The sequence below is a fragment of the Caretta caretta genome, chromosome 8 (genome assembly GCF_965140235.1).
Source record: "Caretta caretta isolate rCarCar2 chromosome 8, rCarCar1.hap1, whole genome shotgun sequence".
In the NCBI taxonomy this organism is placed as follows: Eukaryota; Metazoa; Chordata; order Testudines; family Cheloniidae; genus Caretta; species Caretta caretta.
The window spans coordinates 105241330-105263665 of record NC_134213.1 but is presented as its reverse complement, the minus strand read 5'-3'; the positions used below and the strand labels follow the sequence as shown (position 1 = coordinate 105263665).

The following is a 22336-nucleotide window of genomic DNA, read 5'->3' as shown; positions in this document are numbered from 1 at the left end:
CAATAATGATTAAAGGTCTAGAAAACATGATCTCTGAGGGAAGATTGAAAAAATTGGGTATGTTTAGTCTCGAGAAGAGAAGTCTGAGGGGGGATATAACAGATTTCAAGTACATAAAAGGTTCTTACAAGGAGGAGGGAGAAAAATTGTTAACTTCTGAGGCTAGGACAAGAAACAGTGGGCTTAAATTGCAGCAAGGGCAGTTTAGGTTGTATGTTAGGAAAAACTTCTTAACTGTCAGGGTGGTTAAGCACTGGAATAAATTGCCCAGGGAGGTTGTGGAATCTCCATCATTGGGGGTTTTTAAGAGCTGGTTGGACAAATACCTGTCAGAGATGGTCTAGACAATACTTAGTCCTGCCTTGAGTGCAGGAGACTGGAGTAGATGACCTCTCGAGGTCCCTTCCAGTTCTGTGTTTCTATGATTCTATATATATTGTGGCTAGGGAAACTAAAGTTCAGTGTTTCATTTTAATTGCAGAAAAATGTTTTTTTAATGAAGAATTTGGTTTTTTATTATGGGAAAACTAGTATTCCTGCTCATTAGGATGCTGGAGTCTAATTGCTGTTTGTAGGATTATTGCCCTCTTTCCTTTGCAGCAGCTCTTGTCCTTGCTGCCAAGTCAATTAGAGCTTTTCCTCAAATTTTTCATTTCTCGCTCATCAGGAAAGAGTCCTAAATGAAACATCTAAGCTAAAGAAGCCTTAATCCAAGCAAGTTTGTTAGACTCTTGAGCTCTGTTAAGAGATTCGTCTTGCCTAGAGTATTTCTTACTCTTGATACTGCTTGAAAGTCCAGTCACAAATAAACATAAATGATATGTGGAATGGACTACTTCAGATGAAATGAAGTGGAAAGTTTTCTTGGTTCTTATAAGTGATGTCTGCTCCTTAGTTATGGCCCCCATAAATCCCAAAATATATTTATTTAACAGATGGATTAGGTGCACCGAACGTCTTTAGAAAAAGAATAAATATATTAACACAGTGAATCTAAATTATTTGGAGAATCCAGTGAAGAGATTTCTAGGAATATTTTAGTCTGAACTTTTTCACCTTTATCAAGGATGAAAACTCTTGTACTGACAGACTGTGTCCTAATATGGCTCGGCAATCCTTCAGACTATCTTCTTTTGGACTCGAATTGATTTCCAACTTCTTAGGATAGAGGTCAGAACAGATTGTCCTTCAGTAATTTAAACAGTTAAACAAAGTTGCCACCTCTTCATTCAGTTAAATTAGGGACTTTATTTTCTCCTTTTAAACCTATTCTGCTTTAGAAATACAGGAAGGGATATCTTGAGATTTCCCTTTTCTCTTTGTACTAACTTCTGCCAGTGAATTTAACTTTAAAACATTTGCAGAACATAATAGGAAGAGAAGACTGGAATGGGACTCATATGCTTAAATTTAGATGTGAGTAGGTACCTTGTTGAACTGAGGCCATGATTTTCATCCTTGGATAAAACTACTCTATTATAAAAGTTGGGTAAAGCTGCATCTGTTTTGCTGATGAGCAACAGCGAGCCAGTGAACTCATCAGGTCAGACTGATGTGCTGACTTTTACGTAAGGTATAGAAAAAATATTATGTGGTGATATTAGACACATGAGCTTTATTTTTTTTCCCTCTCCAGCTTACTTTCTTGCATAGCAATGCAAGCACTTGCCATTAGTTTTCTGATGTACACATGACACAGTTCACTGGTGCAAAGATGTTGAGCAGGTCTGTTTTTGCTGATGAATATAGTGTGACTGTGCTGAATTTAGGAATGTTACTGTACGTGCTGGAGAGGTATTTGAGGTATCTGGTATCGGTGAGGTATCTGGTGTCGGTTAGTGAAAATGGTTGGTCAGTGTAGCGGTATAAGGATTAAAAGGATACCTTACCTGGAAACTTAATTGGTTATAGGCAAGGTGTTCCCCTGAAGCAACTTTTGGAGTATTTCATTTGTGGAGAACATATATACTGATATAAAGCTATGTAAATTAATTAGTCCTATTAATACTGTAATGGAAATATATTCAAGTCTGTCTCTCCTACAGTTAACAGAATATTGTCTGCATGATGATGACACATTAAAGCATGTTAATTGACATTTCTATAACTCATTACTGTGCATGATCTTGGCTTACTTGAGAAATATTTAAGCTTCACAATGCTTATAGGAACACAGGACACAAGGCTGGAAATGGGCCTCTTGGGTGAAGTCTAGTCCTCTGCTGTTGAAGGCAACCATGTCATATAATCCCTTTCACAAATTTATCAAGCGCCATCTTAAAACTAATCAGGTGGCTTGCTCCCACTACTCCTCTTGGAAAATACAATCTTCTTTCAGTTTATTGTTCAATTCTGTAACATACACCTGGTCAAAATAGATCTGTGGTCAGTAAACTCTAATTTTCAAATAGACTTTTAAGCAGGAGCATTATCTAGAGTAACAAAGGCAAGTGAAATGCTAAACTCTTTAATACACAGTTGAACGCTGTCCTGATGGCAGAGTAATGTGTAATAAAGAGAAATGCATTGCTGTTTGTTGATGAATTATTTCACTTTGACAGTTACAAAGGGAACATCAATAGTTTTCAGAACATCTTGACTTCATTTTTCTTATATATTGGGTATTAATAAAGTGTGTTTTACCTTGAAATCTAAGCACAAGTGACCAGATTTCCCAATTTTTCTACTATTGCCACCTTTTCATTTTAAAACGGGGAGAATTTGCTATGCAGGTGAAAGTTGCCAGATGAGCCAAAGTTACCAGATACCATACAGCATGGACATCCTTTTGACAGTGGGTTTCAACCTTGCTGTGGAGGGACTGCGGTAGAGGAAAGTCATCTCTTTGCTCATTCTATCCTTTACCTCTTTGCTGAGAGTGCCAGCAAAGGTGCCAATTGTGCAGATGACTTTTGTGATGTGAGCTGGACTGAGACTCCAACTTATTTTATATAAGCCACTGAAAAGCCATCACAAGGAAATTTTTGATCACAGAAGTGGGCTTTTTAATATTATTTATTTAAACAAACACTTCAGTTTGTCTCTGAAATAAAATCTACCAAATTGGAATACTCTCTAATAAATTGTGTGACCAATTGGATTTTAATCAGGGGAAGAATGCTTTTAAAAGTTAATTCAGTTATCAAAACCTACACCAAATGTTATGGCCAGTGCTAGAAGTTTGGAAAAAATACAGGAGAAAAGTATAAGCTCTTTTTTAATAACATTGTGGATGTACTATGTAACTGATATAAACTGTTCAGAAGGGAAAGTTATGGCAAAATGTGACATTCATGCATATTTAGACACAATGATTTATTTGGGATGGGTATCGGTTAGCATGTTTTATTGTCTCAGATGGATTTTATTCAGAGCTGTACAAAGTCAGAGTGGCGAGTGTATACCTGAAAGTCAGCCCCTTTGTTCAGCACACTGTGTGCCGCCTGTCAGAGATATGTAGGTTTCTCTTGGCTCCCATCCTGGATTTGTGTGGTGGCCTACCCCTTGATTTCTGCTGCAGATTGGGAACTCCTTTTCCAGAATCGTGGAGATAGTGTATCAGGCGTTTCTTCTGAGGCCTTCTGATTTGGGTTTGTTTCTACTGAACTTAAGAAATCTGACAGTTGGGAATTTCATTTGTGTAGTCAGGCAAAGGGCAAGTAATATACTGTTTATCCCTGAAATGTCTGAAGTGTCCTTTCTTTGGGATGGAACTGAAGTATGCAGATTCCTCAGTGATTTGAAATTTTGTGCCAGACTATGGAAATTTTGTCCTTTTGCAGTATAAGTGCTGCTAAGAGTGAGTAATTGCTCTTTTGTAGTTAGGTTTATCTGTAATTTACTGACAATTCTGATATTTTGGTGACTTCTGCCAAGGAAAGCTTGTCAGATTTCCAGAGGCTGCCAACTGCCATGTTTCTAGTTTGTCCTTTCATTTTAGTTGCAGTGGTGTTTGCCAGTTTCACTTGCAACTATATCATTATCATCTGGTTATAAATGCAAAGGAAGAACTTACTAAATTACTGGTAGCTCTTCTGGTAAACTTCAGGGCAAGTCTACACTACAAAATTAAGTCAACCTTAGTTAGGTCAACGTATAGCCGCTGCAGTAATTAAATCGCTTTTGCATGTCCACGCTACGCTTCTTGTGTTGGTGGTGTGTGTCCTCACTTGCAGCACTTACATGATGCAGAGAGCAGTGCGCTGTGGGTTGCTATCCCACTGTGCAGCTTGCCACCATCTAGCACACTGTTTTGAGAAGGATTTGCAAAGTCTCATGGGGGCAAACGTGTCACGCAGGGGTTACTGGGAACTTAGTTTAATGTCCCTTGATGCAGTTTTCTCCATCCCGTAATTTTATCTGCATTCCATAATGTTTTGCGCCACTTCTCAAAAGCCCTGCAAACCTGCATGTGTGCCATCTGTGTGAGAAGCATGGGTCCTGCACAGCTCTGCACTGTTGTGATGAGCATTGTGAGCACAGTGTGCCCGATCCTGAAGTCTTTGCAAAACTACCAGAGGAGCTGCAGGAAACATGATGATTCCTTGGAGGCTAGCTTGCTGTGGGACATAGAAAGAAACAACTCCAGGTTGTTGCTGGCATTCCCCTAGCAGCTACAGATGATGGAGCGCTGGTTCTGGGCCCGAGAAACAAGCACTGACTGATTGGATTGAATCGTTATACAGGTATGGGATGATGAGCAGTGGCTTCAGAACTTTTGAATGTGCAAGGCCACATTGCTGGATATGTGTGCAGAGTTTGCCCCAGCCCTCCAACGCAGTGACACCAAAATGAGAGCTGCACTGACAGTGGAAAAGTAAGTGGTGATGGCTGTGTGGAAGCTTGCAACACCAAATTGCTACCAATCAGTTGGGATTCAGTTTGGAGTTCAGAAATCCACCATAGGAGTTACTATGATGCAAGTGTGCAGGGCCATTAATTGCGTCTTTCTAAGAAGGACTTGGACTCTGGGCAATGTGCAGGACATAATGCATGCTTCTGCAGCAATGAGGTTCCCAAACTTCAGTGGGGTAATCTAATAGATGGCATGCATGTCCCTATTTTGGCACCAGACCACCTTTCCACAGAATATATCAACAGAAAGGGCTACTTTTCTATGATATTGTAAGTGCTGGTGGATCACCAAGGTCGTTTAACCAACATCAGCTTGGGATGGTCAGGGAAGGTGCATGATGCATGCATCTTTAAGAGTACAGGCCTGTTCAGAAAGCTGCAAGAAGTGACTTTCTTTCCAGACGAGAGGATTACCATTGGGGGTAATCTTAGGTGACCCACCCTACTCGTTACTCCCGTAGTTCATGAAACCATACATTGGCCACCTAGACAGCAGCAAGGAACACTTTCAACTATGCTCAGCTGGTGCAGAATGACAGTTGAATGTGCCTTTGGCCGTTGGAAAGGCCACTGGTGCTGTTGAGATTAGACCTCAGTGGGGGAAAAAACCCTAATGGTTAAAGCTGCCTGCTGTGTGCTTCAGAATATTTGTGAAGCAAAGGGAGAAAAGATTCTGCCAGGTTGGAGGGTTGAGGTGGAATGACTGCTCTGCTGATTTTGAGCAGCCCGATACCAGGGCTATAAGAAGAGCTCAATGAGGAGCTATATGGCTCCTGGAGGCTTTGAAAGACCATTTTAATCGTGAGCCACAGTAATATGTGTAGCTGTAGTGTGTGCTGCCTGGCATTGTGGTTTTTTAAATTTAACTTTTTTTGCACCCCAATATGAACCTTGTAATGAGTGCTGTATGTGTCATCATATAACATTGCAAATGCACCTATTGCTTTTATATGTGAATGATATTAGCCCAGCCAGCATATGTTGTGAACTAATAAAATGACTTAAGTTTCCATAAATGGAATTTTATTCCAAACCAATGCAAACAGACATATTTATAACTGAATAAAACTTTATAAATACAGGGCAAAGAATCAAGGGGACAGAACGATCATTTCCGTTTCATAAATGCATACACTGATCTGTGAGAGACACGGTTGGTGTATGTGCGGCTATGATTGCCTGTGCTTTCGCATGGGGTGGAGTGGTAGGGGAAGTGTAGCATCCTTGGATGCCACGTGGTGTGTGTGTGTGTGGGGAGGTTCCAGAATGCAGTTCTCTATGGGCTGCAGAGGGAGGCAAGCATGGGTCTGTTAAACTTGAAGGTTGACAAGTCTCCAGCATGTCTGTTTGCCTCTTGAGAAGTGCTAGTATCTCCTTCTGCCCGTCTCTATCCTTTTCCGGTGCTCTGTTCTTCTCTGTTCATTCTGTCTGCCACAGCAATTCCCCAAGTTCTGTGCTCGATATCCGAAGCACCAGAGGCTTGCAGGATCTTTTGGAACATGTCATCCCATGTCCTCTTCCTTCTCCTAATCTGTCTGAACCGCTTGATTGGTGTGGATGGAGAGACTCTGAAGGCCACATTTCCAGCTACAAAAGATACGATGCATAGAGGTACTATTGTGAGTGTATTCACAAGATAAATGGAAACTCGATATACCAAACTCTCACCCCTTGATCCAAACAAGTTACAAACGCTACTGTTAAGGGGCTTATTCCTTCACCCACTTACTTCCCTGATCCTTCTCGCATGAACAGAGAGCAACAATACCCAGAAGTCCAAAGGTGCAAACAAGTCAATGTTTATTGGGGTGAACTTCCAGTAAGCATGATTCCAGTTTCCTTCCTTAGTGTCCCCCTTCCCCGCTCTGACACCACAGAGCCTTACCTGTGTCCTGTTCCCATTCCTGCCCTTAGCAAAACATGATTCCAATTTCCCCCCGCCCACACTTCCTGACTGACTGCAGACTATGTAGTAAAACTTGAGTTCTGCTTAGCTATACCTTAACCAATCATTTTCCTGAAATTTAACTAACCAATCCGAACATACTGTAACATGATTATTTAACCAATTATATCCCACCACCTTAATTAGTTTACACCCAGCCAAATTAATTATACAGCAGATAGAAACAATCACAGAACCAGACCAAGATTATACAGACAAACAATAGGGAAATGGGGACTACAGTGATAGAACAACACAGAAATGAGGATTTCATATCCCAGCTATTGATAAGTGAGTTCTTGCCAGACAGGATGTTATCAAACTAAGTTTCCTTTTACATCTTTCTAGGCACTTCCCTTTCTCTGGAGGCGATAGGCATTATCAGGACAGGATTGTACACCTAACAGCCCAATAACACCTTTTTTCAATGTGACTAGAGAAGGACCTTACACCGGCAGACAGTGATTTTGATTCTTTCTTTTATACCTCTATAACTAGCTAAGTGATCAGAATACCCCTAAATTCTTAGAGTATAGGCCTTTACAGACAGGCCTGAATATCTATATCCTAACAGCTACATTCTCACTTCTTCTTGGGATTCATCGAGCATGGCAGCAGTCCCAGCCATGGTGAATATGGCCCAGGGGAGGAGGGTGAGTTGGGATAGTAAGGAGGGTAGCATATGTGGATAGGGCAATTGAATTGAATACTGGCTCAGTCTTGAGGGTAATGGAGGCTGAAAAGAACAGCTCCTGCATCCGTCCAGCTGCAGACCGGGTCAGTATGCTGCTAGCCTGTATGCTGCAATGGTGCCTGCTGAAGTAATTGCTGAGTGACATGTGAAGGTGTCTTACCGCGGTGGAAGAAATAAGGCAGCCCTCCCCAGAAACCTTCAGCAGAGGATTGCAGACTACCTCCAGGAAAGAGGAAGAGGAAAGTTTCCTCAGGATTGCTATGGAGGATTCATGGTACATCTCTGTACACACAAACTGTTCTGCAGGACCCCCTATGCCTAAGTTTACAGGGGAGTGAGAAGCAGATAGCAACTCTACCTCTAGTTGTTATTTCACTACTTCTTCTAGCATGATTAAAAAAGTAGATGAACAGATGTGTCCCTGCAATATCAAAGCAAACAGCATACTCATGGGAGGTTTCTTCCCTGGCATCATGCTCGCCCGTGCTGCAGTGTAGGGACTGGCTCGGCTGCTATGGAGCCAAAACAATTCCTGGCTCTCTGTGCCACTGGATCCCCTGGTCACCTGTCCCCCATAGTTGTCTTCATCCTCTTCCTTATCCAACACCACCTCCTCGCTGTTCACTCTGGCGGTGTGTGACTCTGACTTCTCCGAAGTATCCATGGGGCTCTTGGGGATAGTGGTGGGGTCTCTGCTGAGGATGGCATGCAGCTCTTTGTAAAAGTGGCATGTCTACAGCTCTGCATTAGAGCAACTGGTACACCTGCTGCTGCTCCTTGGCTTTCACGTGGCACTGCTGTGGGTCCCTCTTGTAGCCCTTCTCCCCCAGGCCCCAAGCAATCTGCTCATAGATATTGATGTTTCTACAGCTGGATTGGTGCTGTGGCTGCACAACCTCTTCTTTCCGTAGACCCAGGAGATCCATCACCTCCTGTGTAATCCAGGTTGCAGCCTGTAGTCAGCATGGTCAGCTGGGCAGTTGCTAGGTGAGCTCTCTGTGCTGATCAAACAGGAAATGGAATTTCAAAAATTTGTGGGGATTTAGAGGGAAGGGGGTATATACCACTGTATTTGGCTGCTGGGAAGCAGAGTTCAAAATTGTGACCACCATGGTCAGGGTAGGGCATTGTGGGACACCTCCTGGAGGCCACTAAAGTAGACGTAAGTAACGCAGTGTCTACATTGACACTGTGTTGACCTAACTACTTCCACCTAAGCGCTATGCCTCTCACGGAGGTGGAGTTAAGTTGGTGTAGCGGGCAATTTAAATTGGCGGGAGCAACATTTTAGTGTAGACACTTAGTTAGGTCGACATAAGTTGCCTTATGTTGACGTAACATTGTAGTGTAGACCAGGTGTCAGAGAATTCGCTAGTCTTGAATTAACCTCAAGAAGACTTCATAAGTGTGGTTTTAAAATTCTTGCCATGTATTGACAATCTTGTCTGGCTTGGGATGGGAAGTGTGTGGTTTCCAGATGGTTTATGTAGACAAAAACTGGCTGTCAAATAATTGGAATTCTGAGTTGGAAGGTGCATGCTCTTTTTTTTCTGCTGGGTTCTAGCCCCCGAAAGCTATGCCCAAATAAATTTGTTAGTCTCTAAGGTGCCACAAGGACTCCTCATTGTTTTTTCTTACTCACTTCCACCAAACCAGATAAAAATCAATTCTGCTTTCCTGTCATCAGGCTGATAAACAAATCACAGCCTAGATCTTCACAGGCCACTTTTTTTCTAAAAGTTTTCATCCTACCAATGTTCCCATGTTCTTCTCTGTCTATTTTATTGGTAAAAGCATATTTGAACTGTCCACTTACTCCTTTACTCCTTACTCCTTTTGTCCAATGCCTACCATGATGGACTGAAAGACTCCTGTGTATGCTCAACCTGTGGAGCTTGCTTTGGCTACTTTTACTGTCAACCCGAACTGAGCTAAGATTAATTTAGCTACCATTTATAGTACCAATATGTGCTGGACAACAATTTAGTATTGTTAAATTGGGGTCACACTGTGCAGGATGGACTGTTATGATTTTACAGTCCATCCTGCACAGTGGAATCTTATTTTATAAAATTAAATACATTTTATTTTATAAAATTGGTTAGTATATCCTAATGGTCTGCTGCCCATCAGTAAATTATTGAAAGTCAAGATGGAAAAGCCTTATTAACACATCTACTTCCCCCACACCTAAGTTTGGTTCATCAATCACCTTTTTCTTTTTTTGTAGGCAGCATCATTTGAGAGAAGCAATGGAACAGCAGCTGGGCATGGATTTCTCTCCTCTTGCCCCTTTTTAGTCTTGAAGATATTTTTATGAACTAAATTCCAAAATGGACCTCCAGAAATTATTATTTTGAGACTATATCACAATGCTCCAAACTTAACAATACTTAGGAAGTTTCTTTGAGAAGCTCAGTTTTTAAAGAAGATTGAAATCTGCATCACTCCTAAGTCAATTATTATTTTATTCAAACCAAATATAGCTATGCATTTTTATGCATTGTATTATTCACATGCCTCGGATCTATAACTGCCTATTTTGGACTGAGATTTAAATCTCTGCTCAGTCAGGACAGTGTGTTCCAACTTTCAGTTGTTGAAACATGACCTTGGGTTTGCTCTTTATAATGTCTACTCGATGTATAATTAAACATGGAAATTTTTATAGCTCCTATAGCTTGGTATGTAACTAAAATTGTTGTTTGCCTATGTAAATTGGATTACTTAAATTGTCATTGGTTGTTTTATACTTCAGTTAAGAGCGGTATGTAAGGAAGTTTATATTATAAAAGAAATTGCATTACCAATTATACTCTTAAGTGGTTTGACTCCATTTAGGCATTCATTAGAATTTATATTGGCATAAATTAAGACTTGCATTTTACTCTGTTTTATTCATCCCTGTCGGATGTAATAGGGGAATTTACTGTTTGTAACTAGAATAAAAATACTTGGCAAATTAAAAATACTGTTGCAATTTTAAATGTTTACCAACTAATTTTAAAAACATTAAACATTTTTAAAAACATTACACTTTAGTAAACCTACCATATAGAAGGTTTCAGAGTAACAGCCGTGTTAGTCTGTATTCGCAAAAAGAAAAGGAGTAGCTCACGAAAGCTTATGCTCAAATAAATTGGTTAGTCTCTAAGGTGCCACAAGTACTCCTTTTCTTTTTATCATATAGAAGATACAGTATCAATCTCTTCACTTCTCATATCAAATTATATAATTTTCTTTCACCTCTATGTAAACTATTGTTTGTTTTAAAAACGGCAACGTTCTTTTATGATCAGTTTTCTGTGCTTGCCTGACTCCTTTAGTGATGCCACATTCTTGTCTTTGTTACAACATAACAATCATGGAAGGTATTTTGATGTAATGAACATCTAAGTTATGGGCATCAACTGAATGAATCTGGCAAGATGAGAAGTCTGGTTGAAAAATTTGTAAATGGAAATTTTAGCTTTTTGCATATTGTCTTATTTGTTGCAGTGTATTTATATAAAAACATATGTGCTTGGAGTTTTGGATGGTTGTGTTTTAGTAAGTCTAAATACACAGATCTTGAAAATCTGCAGCAACTGGAGAGGAAGTACAAAAAAAGAAGTATATGGAAGATAAATGAGGGTTTGATAATCTCTGATCATAAATATAACTTTCAACTTTGCCCAGCAAATGACATCAGGGTTCACCACATACATGGCACACTACAAGAAGGATGTGGAAAAATTGGAAAACCTCCAGTAGAGGGCAACAAAAATGATTAGGGGACTGGAACACATGACTTATGAGGAGAGGCTGAGGGAGCTGGGATTGTTTAGCCTGCAGAAGAGAAGAATGAGGGGGGATTTGATAGCTGCTTTCAACTACCTGAAAGAGGGTTCCAAAGAGGATGGATCTCGACTGTTCTCAGTGGTAACGGATGACCGAATGAGGAGTAATGGTCTCAAGTTGCAGTGGGGGAGGTTTAGGTTGGATATTAGGAAAAACTTTTTCACTAGGAGGGTGGTGAAACACTGGAATGCGTTACCTAGGGAGGTGGTGGAATCTCCGTCCTTAGAAGTTTTTAAGGTCTCGCTTGACAAATCCCTGGCTGGGATGATTTATTTGGGGATTGGTCCTGCTTTGAGCAGGGGGTTGGACTAGATGACCTCCTGAGGTCCCTTCCAACCCTGATATTCTATGATCTGTGATGTGGTTTTTAGTGGAAGTTCAAAGATAATATTTTTGCAGAGGTTTTGCTCTGCAAGGTTTACATATATGGCTTCCAGTGAAGGTGTTTTGTATACGGTATCTTTTAAACTTTTCATATTTTTAGCAGACAGGGTAATATATAAAATGGAAGACTGCGTAACTGCTGTTTGTATTTTTAACTGGTCAAGAATGAATGTTCCAGCCATCTCAAACTGTATTGAACACCTACTTAGAATATTAATGTAGTGAAGGGATGAAGAATATAGGGTGGAAGTGGGAGAGGGGAAGAGTATATACAAAGGAAAAAAATAACTTTGTCAACCGATTGGTGGTGATTCAATCTCATTTCTTTTTATCAAGCCTTGTTTCTTCACACCATCAGTAAGCAGTTAACTGACTTTGTTTTAAAATATATACAAGGTTTAATATAATAGCTACCTCCCGTAGTTTTCGTTAAGAGTGTGTATATGATATTGACTTGAGACAAGGATCTGCGACTGGAAGATTAAATTTGTACTTTTCATATATAAGGTTCTTTTGCTGTTGGCTCTCTGGGATACTTTTCTCCTGGTTCCTAGAACTTACACAAGTAGCATACAAAAATTACTTATCTACTCTTTATTTCTTTTTTCCCCTCTGATTGAGATATTGGGACTGATGGCTGGTATAAATCAGCATGGCTCCATTGGATTTGCCACGATTTACAGCAGCTGAGCTTCTGATCCATATATTTAAACATTTTAAAAAAAGTTCATTTTCAGTTCTGTGGATGGTGGTCCCATTAGGGATGAAATCACTGTTTTGAGTTGTAATCTGTTTCTCTTCAACTTGACGTGGTTCTTAAAGAGCGTAGAAGTCTGTTAAACATTCATAAAATATCCAGTCATAGAATCATAGAATATCAGGGTTGGAAGGGACCCCTGAAGGTCATCTAGTCCAACCCCCTGCTCGAAGCAGGACCAATTCCCAGTTAAATCATCCCAGCCAGGGCTTTGTCAAGCCTGACCTTAAAAACCTCTAAGGAAGGAGATTCTACCACCTCCCTAGGTAACGCATTCCAGTGTTTCACCACCCTCTTAGTGAAAAAGTTTTTCCTAATATCCAATCTAAACCTCCCCCACTGCAACTTGAGACCATTACTCCTCGTTCTGTCATCTGCTACCATTGAGAACAGTCTAGAGCCATCCTCTTTGGAACCCCCTTTCAGGTAGTTGAAAGCAGCTATCAAATCCCCCCTCATTCTTCTCTTCTGCAGGCTAAACAATCCCAGTTCCCTCAGCCTCTCCTCATAAGTCATGTGTTCCAGACCCCTAATCATTTTTGTTGCCCTTCGCTGGACTCTCTCCAATTTATCCACATCCTTCTTGTAGTGTGGGGCCCAAAACTGGACACAGTACTCCAGATGAAGCCTCACCAATGTCGAATAGAGGGGAACGATCACGTCCCTCGATCTGCTCGCTATGCCCCTACTTATACATCCCAAAATGCCATTGGCCTTCTTGGCAACAAGGGCACACTGCTGACTCATATCCAGCTTCTCGTCCACTGTCACCCCTAGTTTCCGCAGAACTGCTGCCTAGCCATTCGGTCCCTAGTCTGTAGCGGTGCATTGGATTCTTCCATCCTAAGTGCAGGACCCTGCACTTATCCTTATTGAACCTCATCCGATTTCTTTTGGCCCAATCCTCCAATTTGTCTAGGTCCTTCTGTATCCTATCCCTCCCCTCCAGCATATCTACCACTCCTCCCAGTTTAGTATCCTCCGCAAATTTGCTGAGAGTGCAATCCACACCATCCTCCAGATCATTTATGAAGATATTGAACAAAACCGGCCCCAGGACCGACCCTTGGGGCACTCCACTTGATACCGGCTGCCAACTAGACATGGAGCCATTGATCACTACCCGTTGAGCCCGACAATCTAGCCAACTTTCTGCCCACCTTATAGTGCATTCATCCAGCCCATACTTCTTTAACTTGCTGACAAGAATACTGTGGGAGACCGTGTCAAAAGCTTTGCTAAAGTCAAGAAACAATACATCCACTGCTTTCCCTTCATCCACAGAACCAGTAATCTCATCATAAAAGGCAATTAGATTAGTCAGGCATGACCTTCCCTTGGTGAATCCATGCTGGCTGTTCCTGATAACTTTCCTCTCATGCAAGTGCTTCAGGATTGATTCTTTGAGGACCTGCTCCATGATTTTTCCAGGGACTGAAGTGAGGCTGACTGGCCTGTAGTTCCCTGGATCATCCTCCTTCCCTTTTTTAAAGATTGGCACTACATTAGCCTTTTTCCAGTCATCCGGGACTTCCCCCGTTCGCCACGAGTTTTCAAAGATAATGGCCAATGGCTCTGCAATCACAGCCGCCAATTCCTTTAGCACTCTCGGATGCAACTCGTCCGGCCCCATGGACTTGTGCACGTCCAGCTTTTCTAAATAGTCCCTAACCACCTCTATCTCCACAGAGGGCTGGCCATCTCTTCCCCATTTTGCGATGCCCAGCGCAGCAGTCTCGGAGCTGACCTTGTTAGTGAAAACAGAGGCAAAAAAAGCATTGAGTACATTAGCTTTTTCCACATCCTCTGTCACTAGGTTGCCTCCCTCATTCAGTAAGGGGCCCACACTTTCCTTGGCTTTCTTCTTGTTGCCAACATACCTGAAGAAACCCTTCTTGTTACTCTTGACATCTCTGGCTAGCTGCAGCTCCAGGTGCATCTTCTGTTGGAGCAGACACTTAGACATATTCCTATAATCCTACAGAACACCAGGCAGTAAAAGAAGTGGGAGTTGGTTCCTTGGACGTTCTTGACATCCATTTCCTTTCTTTCCCAATGTGTGCTCTGTATTGGACTGACTTCTACAAGTCTGTGGTTGGCTGATGGGATCTATTTAAAAGGGCTTGAGTATTTCTTGTCTCACTGCACAGAGGTGTTCCCTCCTAATTATTCTGAGAGACTATAGCAGATCTTTCCATCCTCTGTATATAGTTAACACATCCCAATCTGGGGCAAATTAAGCTTTCTGGCTATCTTATTATTGATTCCTCTTATTATAGAATTCTGAATTAAAATTTTGCTATTCTTGCTTTGATTCATTGAAGAACTTTTTAGATGCCTAATATCACTTTTCTGATTCTGAATGACAGCTGAACAAAATTACTATACTGACAGTCTTCTGAAAGCTTGTTCTATTGTTTACAAATCAACCCTGTCTGTCATAGGAATTTGACTGACACAATATGTACATAGATCTCAGTGACATTTTAAATTGGGTAGAATGCAGGTTAGTATTGTAAAAGTTAAAAGCACATTGTCTCTGAATGTTGCATTATGAAATTTTTATAATCATATACTCAAATTCTTGATTGAAATAAACACAGACAAATCTAAATTATTTTTTTAAATGTCTGCAAATCTAGCATGCATGAATAGGGGTCTTTTTCCGTAGAATCTTTCAATAGCTGCATAATCTGTAGAGCCAGGGCCGGCTCCAGCGTTTTTACTGCTGCCGCTGAGGGCGGATCGCTACCCCAGAGCCCGACGTCCTACCACCCCTTTACATTTGCCGCCCCAGGCACCTGCTTGGTTGCTGGTGCCTGGAGCCGGCCCTGTTTAGAGCAAGTTTCAATGCTTATGCATTAATGAAAAGTACACCTGAAAAATGTTCTGAACCTGTCTTGGTTTAACCCATAATAGGAAGCAATCTAAATTTTCCTGTTGGGATGGGAAACCCAATTTCCCCAAACAGGGGGCTTATTATGTAAGATCTAAAAAGGTTAAATATGTAGTCACTAGAGGAATTTAAATTAAGAACGAGTTAAGAACAATTTTTATACATATCACGCACCTATTCAGTAAAAATGTCTCTTCAGATACATTCTTTAGACTTGCTACTGGTTATTTATGGCCCTTAGCTGGACTTTTTTTTTATTTAGATGTTATGCCAGAACTTTTGGGGAGAAAACATTTGTATTAGCAAGAAGACCTTGGAGAAGACCTTATGGGATAATGGGAGCAATCCCTCGTGAATGTGTATATATATTTATAGTTCTCTTACTTAAGACAGTTCTGTTGCCTTATCTTTAATTTTTATCATTAATGCCTAATCATTAATTTTGCCTCATCTCTAAGTTTCCAGATATATCCTTCCTTTTTCCACTCCATGTAGATGTATCCTTGCAGTTTTTTGTATCCTTGTATTTCTTGCAGTTCTGGGGGAAAATATGCAGGATGATAGGGTATATATTAAATATTTTATTTTATTGTTTCTGGGTACTCACATGGGCAAAAAAATGTCCAAATCTATACAAAAATATATTTTATTCATGCTAGTCTTATTTAAAGAATTTCAAACTACTGACAACATTACTAAAATGTAACTCAGGCTTTGTCTTATTACAGTACCCCCCCCCCCAAAAAAAAACCACAAAAAGCAAACAAACCCCAAAACCTGTGAAGATTACTTGACAAGAATTTATTTAAAGGCAAAATGATACCTATGTGGCCCTTTTTTGCAGAAAAATAAGCTATTTTCTCTTGTATGGTCTTCTATATACTTTCCTGATCCAGAATGAGAAACATGCTAAATGTATTTATTTAACTTAGATCACTGATAAATACACAGTCAGATAACTGTCTATTTAGGTCAGTGATACTTGGATCTCAGTGGTTCAGGAGCCACATTAGCAATCAGTATTACTCAAAAGAGCCACCGTAGTGTGAATTCATTGTTTGATTTACTATAGTACTATATAGTCATATTTAAATAGTATGACTGGAAGAAATATTTTGTGTGTGTATAAAAATTATTCTCCCAGCAAAATGACTGACCAAGTATTTTATCAATTACAATTGGTTAATACCATAGTAAACACATCCTGATTGGTTAATAATTAATCAGTGTTTTAATATCATGTGCTGCAAAGAGCCGTAGGAGACACATTAAAAAGCCATTTTTGACTCGTGAGCCTCAGTCTGAGTATCACTGGTTCTAGGTAACAGGTAGGTATTTTTTTGAGACTATATTAAGTAGAATCTGATAGTGTGAAAATGTTGATTATAGATAACTCTACAGCTCCTAGGTAGCAGGAAAATGGCCATATGTGTTTTAGGAAATGAGTTCCCAGTACTTGCAGAGGAAGTGGTGAGAGTGAGAAGAGGGTGGAGCAGATCTAACTATGAAAACTTAATTTAAGAAAACTTCGAAGAACCTTGTTTCTGTAAATTCCACAACCTTGCATCTGCTGTGAGAGAAATTGGTAGGGTTTTACAGTAGATTCACTAAATTATACGCAGGGTGGATTTGATTTAAATTGATCAAAATTGTGGGACTTAGTTTTTAGTTTATGTGACATTATTTCCTCATGCTAGTTTTCCCCCTACTGTTACTCGCACCTTCTTGTCAACTGTTTGAAATGGGCCATCCTGATTATCACTACAAAAGTTTTTTTTCTCCTGCTGATAATAGCCCACCTTAATTGATTTGTCTCATTAGAGTTGGTATGGCAACCCCCATCTTTTCATGTTCTGTGTGTGTATACCTATCTACCTACCTACTGTATTTTCCACTCCGTGCTTCTGATGAAGTGGGTTTTAGCCCACAAAATCTTATGCCCAGATAAATTTTAGTCTCTAAGGGGCCACAAGTGCTCCTCGTTCTTTTTGTATAAGGTAAGTAACCTCTCCATCTCCAATGAGGGCAGGACAAAAAGAAATCTGCTTAATCTGCAGCAAGGGAGATGTAAATTAGATATTAGGAAAAGCTTTCTAACTATAAGAATAGATAAATAGGTTACCGAAAGAGATTGTGTAATCCTCACCATTGGAGGTTTTTCAGAACATCTTAGACAACACTTGTCAAGGATGGTCCTAGGTTTACTTGGTCTTGCCTCAGTTGTGGGGGATAGGTAGATGATCACTTCCATCCCTACATTTCTGTGATTAGTTTCTAGACAAATTGTCTGTTTTCTGAAACCTATTTAGTTGGTTCTTACAGACTTTTGTTTGTGTTTCCCTCTCCCAGGACATGGTAACAGAATCCACTCCATTACGCTGCAGAAAGCTCAGTAACCCTGACATCATTTCATCTACTGGGAAAACTAAACTCCATCGTCAGCTAAGTCAAGATGATTGCAAACTGCGGAGGGGTAGCCTGGCCAACTCTTTGTCCGGTAAGCTGCTTTGTACAGTACTCACCTGATAATTGATCGACTATCAAATGTACAGTATTTTGTAAGAGTACAAAACTGTCATAGGGTTGTTCAACATATCTTTTCTTTCAGTGAAACCAAGGAGTCATTAAGTATTGACATTCTGCTTGCTGCTGTGCAAAACACAAATGAGGATACACTCCCTGCTCAGAGGAGTTTAAAAAAAACAAACAACCAAAACAAATAGAATGGTTTATTTTGTATCAATGAGACAAATGACTCTTAAAATCTAAAATTATTTTCTCCTATTTAGAGAGGAAAATCATTTAATGCATAAGAATATGATAGTTTCAAATGCTAGGAATGACATGGAAGAAGATTCAGAGTTATGTGGAAGGAGGATACAAAAGGAAATATTAGGAGGGAGTCTAGGGTGGAGTGAGGAGGAGGAAAAGAGCAGAGATCTAGTGAATGATAATTAGAACCCCTTACTAGATGCCGAAAAAGCTACATTCCCACAGCTGAGGAACAAGGTTGTACTGGTTAAAAACCTAACCTGGTTTAGAATGGAAGTGAAGGCAGCTATGGAAAACTAGATTTAAAAAAAAAAAAGGAAAAAAGATGAAGGTGATAGTAATTAATGCAAATGAGAAGTTAGGAATTGTAGAAAATTGATCAGGGAAGCCAACAGGGACGCAGAGAAATCTGTAGCCTGTGAATTTAAGGACAATAAGAAAGAGCTTTTAAAATATATTAGGAACAAAAGAATCCTGACAATGGTGTTGGTTCATTCCTATGTGGAAATTGTAGAATTATCAATAATAATGCAGAAAAAAGTAGAAGTATTCATAAAGGAAATCTATTCTGTCTTTGGGGAAAAAGCAGTTAATATAGTCTCATCCTATGGTGATAACATTCCTTCGATTCCACTAGTTATCGCTGGAGGATGTTAAAACAGCAGCTGTTAGACATTTTTAAATTAGTAGGTGCAAATAACTTCTATCCAAGAGTTGTAAAACAGCTTAGCTAAGAAGATGACTGGACCATGAATTTTGATTTTCAGTAAGTCATAGACTTTAAGGTCAGAACGGACCATCATGATAGTCTAGTCTGACCTCCTGCACAGCGCAGGCCACGAAATCTCACCTATCTACTCCTGTAACAACCCCTTAACCTATGTCTGAGCTATTGAAGTCCTCAAATCGTGGTTTAAAGACTTCAGGGTGCAGAGAATCCTCCAGCAAGTGACCCGTGCCCCATGCTGCAGAGGAAGGCAAAAGACCCCCAGGGTGTCTGCCAATCTGCCCTGGAGGAAAATTCCTTCCTGACCCCAGATATGGTGATCAGCTAAACCCTGAGCATGTGGGCAAGATTCACCAGCCAGACACCCAGGAAAGAATTCTCTGTAGTAACTCAGATCCCACCCCATCTAACATCCCAACACAGGCCACTGGGCATATTTACCACTAATAGTCAAAGGTCAATTAATTGCCAAAATTAGGCTATCCCATCATACCATCCCCTCCATAAACTTATCAAGCTTAGTCTTGAAGCCAGATATGTCTTTTGCCCCCACTGCTCCCCTTGGAAGGCTGTTCCAGAACTTCACTCCTCTGATGGTTAGAAACTTTCATCAAATTTCAAGTCTAAACTTCCTGATGGCCAGTTTATATTCATTTGTTCTTCTGTCCAGTCTTGGAGCACTGGGGAAGTTCCAAAAGACTGAAAGACAGGTGATGAACGAAGTATTTAGGAAGGAACAATCAGTTGCACACATACATAATGGGAAATGACTGCCTAGGAAGGAGTACTGCGGAAAGGGATCTGTGGGTCATAGTGGACCACAAGCTAAATATGAGTAAACAGTGAAACGCGGGGTGGGGGGGGGGGGGAGAGAAGGTGAACATCATTCTGGGATGTATGAGCAGGAGTATTGTAAGCAAGACATGAGAAGTAATTCTTCTGCTCTACTCTGCTCTGATTAGGCCTCAATTGGAGTATTGTGTCCCGTTCTGGGCGCCACATTTCAGGAAGGATGTGGACAAATTGGAGAGAGTTCAGAGGAGAGTAACAAAAATGATTAAAAGAAAAGGAGTACTTGTAGCACCTTAGAGACTACAAATTTATTTGAGCATAAGCTTTATGCATTTACGTTAGCTATATGCATCCGATGAAGTGAGCTCATGAAAGCTTATGCTCAAATTTGTAGTCTCTAAGGTGCCACAAATACTCCTTTTTGCGAATACAGACTAACATGGCTGCTACTCTGAAAAATGATTAAAGGTCTAGGAAACATGACCTCTGAGGGAAGATTGAAAAAATTGGGTTTGTTTAGTCTGGGGAAAAAGAAGACTGAGAGGGGACATAACAGTTTTCAAGCATGTTAAAGGGTGTTACAAGGAGGAGGAAGAAAATTGTTTTTCTTAACCTCTGAGGCTAGGACAAGAAGCAGTGGGCTTAAATTGCAGCAAGGGAGGTTTAGGTTGGACATTAGGAAAAACTTCCTAAACGTCAAGGTGGTTAAGCACTGGAATAAATTGCCTGGGGAGGCTGTGGAATCTCCATCATTGGAGACTTTTAAGCACAGGTTAGACAAACACCTGTCAGGAATGGTCTAGATAATTAGTCCTGCCACAAGTGCAGAGTACTGGACTAGATGACCTCTCGAGGTCCCTTCCACTTCTGATTCTATGACATGCCAATTGTTAAAGGGTAAATGGGATGACCCAGTTAATTATAGGCATGTGAGTTTTATAGGACTTTGTAGGGGAAGAGTTTGAAGCTTCAACTTCTGATGCAGAAGATGAAAGGAAGCAAGTTGGAGGGATTCAGAGAGGAGTGTGATCAGTTCCTACTTACCCATGCCTCAAACAATTTTCACTTCTAAAGCCCCCTTGGTAGCCACTGTTTCTCTCCTTTGCATATTCTATCATGCTGCCTCTTGTTCTTGGAATTAACTCTTTTCTGGTGTGCCAAATTACTTGCCTTTTTCCGTTTTAATTCTTCAAATGTATTCTGTCATTGAAGCCTTTCAATAATGATCTCTTACACGTTTTCACTGTTTTCTGGGTATTACAAGTTTGAACTCTCTCTTTTCTATTTGAATTAATTTGTAATATCTTTGGCGAAGATCTTATAAATATATGTATAGCTCTCATTGTATTTTCTGAGCTCAGCAAATATATTAATCAGTAAGATATTGGATTTACAGAAAAATTCATGTGAATGGTTTAATTATAGTAAAAGAAATATTTTTGTATGAAATATTTAGCTAATAAGGTCTTTTTGCTGGTAAGGTTTTTAGAGTATTTTTTACATCCTTACAGTTGTGTTCTTTGGTGTATTATAGAAATTGTTTCCTTAAACACTGTTACCACTGCGTTTAATAGTTTGTATGTATACATTGTGTATTAATTTTTTTTCCTTTTGGCTGAAATTATTTTTCTTAAGAGCTGAAATTTTACTTTTTGCTATTCCCTTTAATCTATCATCAGTTGATGTAGTTTACTTTCCGCTGTAGAGCCAGAGAAGATGGATGGTCCAGTGACTAGAGCGGTAACCTGGAACTTGGGAGACGTGGATCCAATTCCCTTGTCTGCCACAGGGTGCCTGGGCAAATCACCTAGTTCTTATTCTTCAGTTTCCATGTGTAATATGGGGTAATAATTTTTCCTCACCGGGGAAAGATGAATACATTAATGATTCTGAGGTGTTTGGATACTATGCTTGTATGGCCATATAAGTGCCTAAGATAAATAGGATCACAAGAACACACTTTTGATTTGAGTAGGCTATACATAAGTCACTGTCAGGTGTTGGCTGTTTTTTAATAATAGCAGTAGGCCAAGGGAGCGTATATTTTTGCCAAAAAAATCCAATAGCCTACCCCAACAGTGCCATCACAAGGAATTTGGAGGCTACCTGGAAGAGAACCGAGGGGACCCCCTTTCCATTAATAATATTCTATTACCAATTTAATAGAAGTATGAAAATACTTTAATGACCTATAGAAATTCCCAACTAGTAGTTGACTGAGTCTACCTTCGAAGCTAAACAAATAAAAAAAAAAAAGCCTGTTGCATTTTACTTTTGTCAGTGGATAACTGCTGGAAAAATGTATGTATTTTTCTTACCTTGTTTATGCTGAGTAATGGAGTGCTCTATTGATGAATTCTTCTATGTCATGTCCTTGAAGTCCAGTGTCTTGCAAATGTTACTTTCTATAGACAATGAAATTAGTCCTCCTAAAGGTTCTTCAGCATGGTAGACCTTAAATAAGTTTTTGTTGACTTAGTTTTAAGAAACTTCTTTCTGCCGGTGCCGCAGATATTGGAGCTGTGAGAAACACCTGCAGAGCAATACACGTGTTTGGGTACAGAGTGGACAGACTGCTTCTGGAATTGAATTGAAGTGTCTCAAGTGCATTGGCAAAACAACAGAAAGACTCTGGAGTTATGTACCAGGTTATACCTGTCTGTATTCACAGTACA

At 40.1% G+C, this 22336-nt stretch overlaps 1 protein-coding gene across 7 annotated transcripts in view; it reads left to right on the top strand.

Annotated features, from left to right (window-relative positions):
* Positions 1–22336, top strand: part of MAST2 (microtubule associated serine/threonine kinase 2) — a 391471-nt gene that overhangs the window by 13989 nt on the left and 355146 nt on the right. For 5 of the 7 annotated variants that reach the window (XM_048862155.2, XM_048862154.2, XM_048862150.2 and 2 more), the window contains exon 2: positions 17720–17867. In XM_048862155.2, coding sequence (XP_048718112.2) covers positions 17720–17867 — 148 coding nt within the window. Of the gene's footprint in view, positions 1–4685; positions 4817–9723; positions 10178–17719; positions 17868–22336 lie in introns of all 7 variants that reach the window. The other 2 variants (XM_075131876.1, XM_075131875.1) reach the window with 2 other exon arrangements.